General features: G+C 39.5%; 1 protein-coding gene and 1 long non-coding RNA gene across 3 annotated transcripts in view; one reads left to right on the top strand and one right to left on the bottom strand.

The window, feature by feature from the left end:
- Nucleotides 1-8,320, bottom strand: part of LOC138010595 (uncharacterized) — a 13,805-nt gene extending 5,485 nt beyond the window's left edge. The window contains exons 1-3 of one of the 2 annotated variants that reach the window (XR_011124500.1): nucleotides 8,109-8,320; nucleotides 6,940-6,986; nucleotides 6,088-6,209 (exon numbers count right to left, since the gene is read on the bottom strand). This is a non-coding gene — a long non-coding RNA (uncharacterized lncRNA). The remainder of the gene's footprint in view (nucleotides 1-6,087; nucleotides 6,210-6,939; nucleotides 6,987-8,108) is intronic. The other variant, XR_011124499.1, reaches the window with a different exon arrangement.
- LOC138010594 (uncharacterized) lies at nucleotides 1,301-3,033 on the top strand. Its single transcript, XM_068857569.1, has 2 exons — nucleotides 1,301-1,514; nucleotides 1,904-3,033. The coding sequence occupies exons 1-2, from the start codon at nucleotides 1,446-1,448 to the stop codon at nucleotides 2,600-2,602; spliced, it is 768 nt and encodes a 255-aa protein (XP_068713670.1). The 5' UTR covers nucleotides 1,301-1,445; the 3' UTR covers nucleotides 2,603-3,033.
- Nucleotides 8,321-10,000: the final 1,680 nt, after the last annotated feature.

Raw genomic sequence — 10,000 nt, 5'->3', positions numbered from 1 at the left:
TTAAATTAAAATTGCATGTGGTTCTATTGTTGGTGAGTTTTTGTTTCTAATTTGCGTTCAGAAAACTATTTTAATGAAAATTCTCGTCTTATGTGTACTAAACAGTTCACCACATAGAAAGTGCTTTGCTATTTCACATGTGGAAGTATAACCAATCAACGATAGCGTAAAGGCGTTTCCATGCCAATCACTCGTGCATCTCGTGCAAATCGTACTTTGTTATTGAATTAAATTAAATTTGCATTTGGTTCTATTGTTAGTGAGTTTTTGTTTTCTAATTTGCGTTCAGAAAACTATTTTAATGAAAATTCTCGTCTTATGTGTAATAAACAGTTCACGACATAGAAAGTGCTTTGTACGGGGTTTTATTCACTCGTTGTGTGTGTCAAAAACCCTCACTCGCTCGTTCGGGTTTTTGACACAAACAACTCGTGAATAAAACCCCGTACGCCGCACTTTCTATGACGTAAACTATATTTCCGGCCCTGCTCGCGCTAATGTCTACGGCCCTCATACAGGGATTTTCAACTTGAATAGCGCCAGTGAAGAGGAGTGTTAGCGAGAATTTGTTGCTTGTTACAAGCAGGGCACAACTGATTTAAATGATCTTATCCAAATCCTCTGAGATCAGTTGAAGTCTCTGCATGCCATACTCTTAGAATGTAGCAGTTTGTTTGCTTTTTTTAATAGGCCATTTCCGAGTTCTTGCCTGTCTCATCTTCAAAGCGAGTCTAACTACGAAGTTTTTGTTATGAAAATTAGTTTTTATTCATATGTAAAGTCGAACTAATTACCATCACAAAAACTTCGCACTTAAACTGGCTTTGAAGAGGAGGCAGACTTAAACTAGGAAATGGCTTATTGTTTTGCCATTTCAAAATATATTTACGAGACAATATCAATGTATCAACAGCTATGTATAAGCTAGTAAGCTATGCAATGTATAAGGCAAAGAAGCCCACCTTAAAAACTGTACTATAACTAATAGCCGAAATGTAATAAGAAAACGTGGTGTTTTAATTTATTTTTTAATTCACTTCCAGTGTACGAGCACCGGTTCGAGATTCCCTTTCCTGATTTCGATTGCCCAATTATGATTGATAAGCTTCAAGTCAGGTGATATCAGCTGATAAAACTTAACATCAAACCAGAAAATCGTATGACTAAATTAAAGAAGTCATGGTAATATGCAGAAGTTCACCTTGAAATTTGGATGCAACGTAGCTCGTGCATTTCCCGTGCGTGCAGCTTTGATTTTATTTTGACTATATTAGGGCATAAAATTGGCGTCCTAAAATCCCCAGCTTTATTCAAAGAAAAAGAGTTGCAAGTTACACTCTTCATGATCAAGGATCACAGTGTCGCAGATAGCCGCACTCGTTCCCCGTATCCGAATCCATCAGAAGCGTAGTGTCCACCTTTTTGAAACAGTTTTTCGAGCAAAGATGAAATCCCTTCTTTTGCTGTTGCTGCTAACTTTCGCCAAGGCTTCTCCTAGCTTCGAAGGAAAGCTAGTAAGTTCAAATAAGCAATTAAACACCTTTCTGGTTTTGAAATCTGGTCCCTCGCTTTTTGCAGGCAGACTTTGCTAACTCTGATACTGAACATCTCAGCGACTGAAGTAACCGGGACTGTACATCGCGTCCTTCCAAGCATATATCCCCTAAAACAACAGGATGCAGAGGAGTCCTATTTGACGGTATATCCAGTTAAATTCATCGTACAATTGCAGCGCGAATCGATCTGTTGTTGATTCAAATCATTGTAGGTGATCAAACTGTAAACATGCGATCGTTCAAACAGGGCTCCTCTCCTCCCTGTGCAATTTCAGGCCAGGGACTTATGGCAACATAATTTTGAATCTTGTTCTTTTCACCATTGTCGTGTTATTTCTTAATTTCAGTCTCTTAACAGCACAAACTCGACAATGTTAATGGAAGGAGGCATTCCCCGATCTTGTTTGTACTACCTTAACCAGGGCATCCTTAAAAACGGCTTCTACCAGCTTTACGACTACAACAATCAGATTTATGTGGCGTTTTGTGATCTCTCACACGAACCGGGCTCAGCTTGGACTCTAGTCATGTCGTGGATTACAAAGTACAAGGAGTTGCCGTATTTTAAAAACCGAGCATTTTATGACGATGCTCCCATCAACGAGGACAATCCAAACTGGAACATCTATCGCCAGACTTATTCTCAAATGAACAGCATCCGGCAACACTCTACCCACTGGCGCGCTACCTGCCACATCGAATACTACGGACTAGATTACCAAGATTACCTCAGGGGAAAATTCAGCGACTTCGACATCCTAAATTATGAAGGTCATTCGACTTGCCAACCTGTAGAGTATGTAAACATTCTTGGAAATGCTTCTGGAAGGGGCACTACAGTTGGATTTTGGCAGTCTTCTGGCAAATACTGTCTTCACATCGACAGTTCTAATACCGGCTGTGGATATCTTCCCTTAGAGAAACCATTAGTTGACTACTTCGGTTACTATGGTGATGGACTGAGCTCCACATTTCGTTGTTCTTACGAATATAGTCCAACCCAGTGGTGGTTTGGCGGATATTTAGAATATTTAGAAGAACACTGATCTTCAGTTGCGGAATTACTGTTTTCTTGGCAATACCGCTTGCATGATTAAGTAAAAGTTCAATAGAGACTGTCAGTGCATCACAAGATGGACTACGAGTACTTCCTCTTTCGCTTAGGCAGCCGTGGATCAGCTCCGGGAAATTATTTTTTGTAACTTTGCCAAGAGTTTATCGTTGCCTGCTTATCAATTTGCAGCAATAAAAATTGGGAGTCATTGAGTTCGTCTTTTAGTTACAAGCGTTTAGGGACAAAATCAGGGTGTTTTTGGATAGCTTTTTTGTTGCCATGGTCACCTATTACGTCACATTAATGACTGCATCTCGTTAAGCAATTATTTGTTATTCATAGGGTACCATAACATTGCCGTTTTATGAAACAGTTGTGTAGATTCAGTCCTTCTAAATAAACAGTTTGTTGGAAAAGTTAAAACTGGTTTGAGCCTCCTTAAAACTTCGAAATCTTACAATGAATTTATGAAGGTCATTGGCGCTTTTGCCACCCTAACATTTGTCAGGATGTGCTAACATTCCGCTGATCACTAAACCGTAAAGGCTTCAACTTGGTGAGGTCGTTTCGTGTAACAAGTTTCCCCAATTTTTGACGTTGATTTGCGTATAGCAAGACGCATTCTAGAAACAAATTCTTACGTATGTGAGACAAAATTCAAACTGAATGTCGTCAGCAAAGATTCCCCAAGAAGAGGCAAGATAACATTTCACGTCTCCCTCACTGCAGAGGTGGAACCAGTCAACTAAGAGTTATAACCCCTATAAGGAAAAGGTCCTGCGTATGCAAATCGAAGGAAGGAGGGCATGGAACGCTGCCAAAGTAATTTAAGATGCCGGTGTTTTGAACAGCGATCGATGAAAATACTGACTGCTCGCAGTATTTGAACTAGGACGAAACTGTTTTGTCTCACAGTTACCTAGTACAGGGTTCGCGCTCGATTTTGTCTCTAAAACTCAAGGAGTTTTCAACAACCACAAATTGAGTTTTCAAGGAGTCTTTATAAGAAGATTTCTATGGCTTTGATTGCCATACATAGTGTTTCAGTGTTTTCTTTGCTGAAAAAGCTATCTTGATATTCCTTACCACATCCTGCAAGTTAAGTGCACACACGGGCATTTTAATTTTTGGTTCTAATGTTTCCCTAATAACCAATTTTGGGCTCAATTTGTGAAATGTCTCTTTAACTTGGCATGATGCAATCTCAACAATTTTCACCCAAGCAAAAAATTTAAGGAGTTTTCAAGCAGTTTTCCACAAAATCCTTTTTTTCAAGGGCTTTTCAAGAGCCCTTGCAGTCCAAAATTAAATTCCAAGACTTTTCAAGGACTTCAAGGAGTAGCACGAACCCTGTTAGTAATGTTCGGATTATGTCGGCACAGAAAGCCATGTAGGTTTCGATACAAAGTTGAAAATCAAAGATTATTTCTCTTCGTTTTATAATTAATTAGTTATGTTAAAACGTTTCAAAAGCCTTCGCAAAATAGTAAGCCATAATGGTAAGCTTCTCCTTCTCTATCTATATTTGTCGAATTTTTTCACAACTGAGGTGAAAGACGAGGTCTAATCAAGGGAGTTTGTCTAAAATTGATATTTTACCTTTTCTTCTAAATTAATCTAATAAAGGTAACGACTGTTTTGGTAACGAATTACTAGTTCTTTGAAAGTTTCTTGATGTCATAACCCTTACGCTTCACTTTACGGCTTTATCCTTCTCAAGACTGGAAGCCTGAAGACAAATGCGATCGAGAAACTCGACCTTAACTGGTTTATCGGGAGAAGATATGAACTGATGAACTTCCAGAGGCTCCCCTTTGTACACAATGTGAAAACACTGTAGTAGAGAGAGAACCAGCCAGCGTCAGCACATTTTTATACGATTTGCTGACTACGTTTAAGACGTGGTTCACACATGCAACGCCAATGCAAGCGACGTTCACACGTAGAACGCAAACCAATAGACTGCCAGCATTTTCCACTCTATGTCAGTCGACCCGCGACTCGCTTGGTTTTCTGGTCTGGTGTGGTTTTCTGGTCTCGCTCGCGCTCCGCGCTCGTACGATCGCGCTTCGCGCTCTCTGTCGCGCTACGCGCTCAAAAGCTCCACTTGTGAGCAAGTCTATCGTGGTTGCTAAAGCTCCCTACTATCTGAATTCACGTTGGAGTGCCCATGCTTGACTAATGGCTTAACTCATTGTAGTGTGTCATAAGACAGCACTCCATTTTGCCTTACTTGAAAGTGCTACTGTGATAAAATAGTCCTGTCTCTTAAAATGTCTGCAATTTAAAACTGTGTTTACTAAAATAAGATTGACATGCAGAAGGGGATTATTTTTCTATGTAAATATGTCATTTGATTGTGTCATTCAATAGGGGGCTAGATTCTAGAGTAAATTTAGTTGAAATGCATGCTACTTGGTTATTTTAAGAAGAGCGCAAGTTTGTATTTGGCTTTTAAGTGTAATACATATGAATATAAGTATAATTAGGAATTTTATATTCTGTCATTCAGTGGCTTTTAAGTGTGGGCACACAACAGTTTTAGGTTTTAGCTGGAATATGAAGAATAATCTCCTTTTGCAAACTTTCTGATATTGAAAATGTTTAAATTATTTTCTATTTATTTAATAACATGGGCTTAAAATTTGCCAGTTTCCTATTTCCAAGAATTGAACACTTTCTAAAATGCAGGCAGAATTATAATATTCATTTTAGTATTATTATTATTACATCAAAATTGTATACCAGTAATTAGAGAGGCACTTTATTCCCTACACAATAAATTAGGATGATTATACAATCTAAATTCTACTTAATCTTCGCTGTTCTTTTGTTCTTACTTGAGGAAAGATGTTGGACAATCAGTATTATTATTACTATATTTATTAATCGCATGGGCCCGAAGACAATTAAGGATTAATTTCACACATATTTCCAAAGTTTTCAGAACACCAAAACACTGTACATATTTTACTTAAATTATGCTAATTAATACCTCATCTCAAAAATAATTTGTTGACCACTATTTGTTAATTGCTAGAAAGTAATCAGAAGCCCAGCTAAACACCTCTCCGCAAAGAAAAATTATCTAGACCAGATTCATTATATAGCTGCATTAAATTTTCCAATAATATATTATTGTGAACTTAAGGTAGCTCTGAATCCACATCTCAGAATTTTTTTTCAATATTGCATAATTAGCTAACTAATTAATAATCTCAAGCAAATAGAAAATGAGGGTCACTATATTCGTTTTTGCAAGATACATGTATTAAAGCATTTAAAGACAAAATATTGGGGTCTTTCAAGAGTTCTCCTGTTCCTATGGTAATGCATGGCATACCCACTTTGTTAAACAATGACAGTTCCTTTACATGATACCATAACATAGCTGCTTGATGATATAGTGTTGTGGTGTCTATCCTTCAAAATGGTGCTGGTTCATGAAAGTGCTGAAACTGATTTGAACCCACTAACCTTCAGCTCTTCAACATTCATCTTGTGGCTTTTGCAGCAAAAGCAGAAGTTGTTGACAACATTCTTGATGCAAGGCCTCATAGCTTCATTCACACATTTTCCTCTTGGCAGCCTATAACCAACTATCATTAATGAAAATATCACATGACAATGAAACCAAAATAAATAGAAATAAATTATCATCATGCTGCATCACTCTAAGTGGGACAATGGATTGCAAAGAAACAACTTATGCCATTTTGCAAAGCAAAGGTTATTCTGTATTTCAATATACAAAACACTGAAAATCAACTTGTTACTCGTACCAAACAACATTGTAATAAATTGCACATGCACTTTCAGACTCAACTACACAACATGCTCGCATACAACTTACATTAGCAAAAATGCTTATCAGCAGAGCTATTCCTCACTTTGGTCTGATCTCTCAGGAACTGATTGGGTTCAAAGTTCTAATTGAAAGCTATAAAAAAAGGGTGGGCTGTTCTTCAAAGCAATTATCAGTGTTCTCTTTCAATGCTATGACATATTTTGGAGTGTTGTTAATAAAACTCTGCTCTTGGAAAATTTGTAAGTGTTAGAAGATAGCAGTTGGAAAGCCTGAATGCCCCCATGACGCAGACCTTTCTTGAAGTCTTTCAGGGGGTTGTTTGTTGAAGGTAAATCTTGTAAGGTGTCAACTGTGTAACTGACACCTGGAACTACAGCCACTAGAAAAGCATGTCAGCCACTAACAAATACTTGATGTTTGCAGTCTGTTAGCAGACCTATTGCCAAGGAGTCGCCGTCCTCTTTCATGGAATACAGAGTCTGACATAATAGCCCGAAATCATCAAACACTATGTTGCATACCTTCTTCAAACTCTTTGCCAAGTTTTCCTCTACCTTCGGTGACAAGACTAAAACACAAATGTTTATGGTGGTTACAAACCTGTGGGTGAACAAGTGTGTCTGCTTATGTGTATGTGTAGTTGTGTGCTTAAATTCTTGCCATTATTTAAGTAAATTATTTTCTCTTTTGCTTCTCACCATTAGACCATTTAAACCCCTGGCTCAAATCTCCGGGGAGATTTGACATTTCTGCCTATTTTTTTGTCACATGCTTTACCCAGGGGGGGAAACACTGATGTCAAATACCCCTTCCCTGGTTCTAAATTTTCTAATTGGGGGGGGGTCACTTTAGGAATTGCTGGGTGGGGATGTGACGCTGGAATCCTGGAACCCTTAGCCTAAACCAGAGCTAGTTCAGCTGAATTTTGCTACCCTATACTAGAGTAAACTCCCACCGATTTCCATCTAAATTCCGATTCTTGACATTTAATAATATCCAGAGGTGTTTCATGATACAAAATTTTAGTTTCTAAAGAAACTGTGGTGCTGCATCGATGGGAGATTGAAACAGAAATTTATTTTATCAAACGAGTTGATAAAGGTCGAATAACCACCGTGAAAGATTTGGAAAGCTGAGCGAAATTCGCTCTGAGGAAGGGCTCGAAATGTCAGCTTTCCAAATCTTTCACAGTAGTTATTCGACCTTTATCAACTCGTTTGATAAAATAAATTTGTGTTTCATGATAGCCATTTATTGACACTGTTGAGGCTGCATTACGTAAACTTAAACTTTGCCGATTTCATTTTTTTATATTCTTGAGTGGGAATTTCTGTTTTCCTTAGTCTTGACAAAATCTTCAACCGACTAGTCAGTTTTGTGAAAAATGATACCCTATTCTAGACCGAAAGGCTATGGTAATTTTATATACTCTATCCTAGAGTAAACTGCTTGAAAACCACACCCTTCACGTTGGCACATACCTATATAGTCCATATATGGCAGTACCCCCCCCCCCCCCCCCCCGGGCATGAGATCTTTTGCAATGCAGAGAGGGCACCTCCAGTCATAGTCATTAGTTGGGATCTCGAAGCCAACGCAGTACTGGTGGTGCCATGAGTTGCAGTTGTCACACTCAATCCAGGAAAACACATCCAAATCATGAGAATAACATTGAGATCAAAACACTCGCCTCCTTTGACAAATTCTTGAAATCCCCTCCCTGCCACAGCCTTTGATGATCCCAGGCCTTGTAAAGCGGCATTTCCCAAGCGCCTTTTCACGAGGCTTTTAAGTCCAACACGATAATGAACTGAATGAATATTCAGAAATTAACGGGCAAATTTTTTACGATCACTTGTGCGTGAAGGACACCACAAGAAGCAAGGAGCTCTGGGTATAATTTCAAGATGGCGGGACTAGGCTCCAGGCTCCCGTAGATTTTGTCAAATTACCCCAACCTCGGGAAACCTCGGGAACTTGTGTTACGTCAAATTTAAACATTCCTCACCCACGGGAAAGGAAATACTGTCAAATCTCCCGGGGTCGCCCCCGCCCACCTGGGGCTTAACATTGACTGGTGCATTATAATTTGATCACGTACATGCATACATACGTATTGACCACTCCTCATAGTCAATCATAGGGGCTTTTTTCAGGGCCAATAAAACAATGGAACAAAACAGAACTCACCCGATTTGAAGGAATCCGAAATCCTGCAAATGTGAGTCTTTGGAACCAAGTATCCAACCGCTTTCGATGGAATCCTGGAGCCATTTTGACGAAATTAAACCCGCGTGTTTGGAATCCGGAATACACGACTCGGGATACGGGATCTACTATTTGGAATGCGGTATCCATGGACTTGGATCTGGAATCCTAGCGCCACCTGAATTCCTTTACATAGGGCGATTGAACTGTGAGACATGAATGCCGTCGGTAGTTACTAACTGACGAGGAATGAGCTACAGTGATCTACAATGAGCTACAATGAACTACAACGAACTGAAATTATTTGCAAGTGGCTACTTTAGTTACTGGTACGAAACAAATCTACTTGTAAAAGTGAACTACAGTAATCAGTAGTATTTAAACTCTCAGGTCTCATGCCGTCAGGGCATGAACAAATGAAAGACCACTTAGACATTATCGTTGATTGCTGGAGGACGTTCACGAAAGACGATCAATATGTACAGTATTACAGGCCATTTCCGAGTTCATGTCTGCCTCCTCTTCAAAGCGAGTCTAAGTGCGAAGTTTTTGTGATGGTAATTAGTTCTACTTTACATATGAATGAAAACTAATTTTCGCATTTAGACTCGCTTTGAAGATGAGGCAAGCTTGAACTCGGAAATGGCTTATTAAATTAGCCTGCGACCAGGCTCTCCGAGGGACTGGGGTTGTGTAGAGAGAGAGCAGTACAGTATGCTTGATCGGGTCACAGGCAGACAACCCCAAGCATATGCGAAAGCGCGTGACAACACGTTATTTGGAACAACTGCCATTTATGCATTCAGTCTATAAAATGAAAAAAATATCCACTAAAAAAACTTACCTTATTGCCATTGTGGGTCACTTCATTCCTGTGTGTTTTATTTCCAGATTCGACGCGGTTTGCGCCATTTTTCAATTCCGCGGTTGTCAACGGTAATAAAAAATACCAAGGCTGCTGCACTCCATTCTGCAGAGGCCACCAAATTGAGTCAAATATTCCCAGATAAAATGTTCCCACGGTTACAATTGCACATCAGCGTCAATTGACAAAGATCAAACTTTCATTTCAAGACACCAACAACGCAACAGCTGTCCTGCAAGCGACCTCAGGCGGTAGTTTGTTCACTCGATCCAAAGCAAAAAACCTTTCGGAAGACGGATGGGAGAGCAATGTTGGACGGTTGAACTTTGAAACCCAGCTTTGTGACCCTGCCCGCTTAACAAACTGAGCCCAACCGGGGTTTTAGACCGTAGTTTGTCAATGACACATTCCCCCCCCCCTCCCCTCTGGGTCCCGACATGACTACATTGTCTCGCTCGTCCAATCGCAGTCACGCCTCCTGCGTGTTGAAAAACTTCAAAACCACAATT

Source organism: Montipora foliosa, chromosome 7 (genome assembly GCF_036669935.1).
Source record: "Montipora foliosa isolate CH-2021 chromosome 7, ASM3666993v2, whole genome shotgun sequence".
In the NCBI taxonomy this organism is placed as follows: domain Eukaryota; kingdom Metazoa; phylum Cnidaria; class Anthozoa; order Scleractinia; family Acroporidae; genus Montipora; species Montipora foliosa.
This window is presented reverse-complemented; position numbering and strand designations above follow the sequence as displayed.

Bases quoted from the DNA above. Each gene is read 5' to 3' on its own strand.
- LOC138010594 (XM_068857569.1), top strand. From the start codon at position 1,446: ATGAAATCCCTTCTTTTGCTGTTGCTGCTAACTTTCGCCAAGGCTTCT. The intron at 1,515-1,903 runs GTAAGTTCAAAT...TCTTAATTTCAG, and splicing joins CTAGCTTCGAAGGAAAGCTA to TCTCTTAACAGCACAAACTC.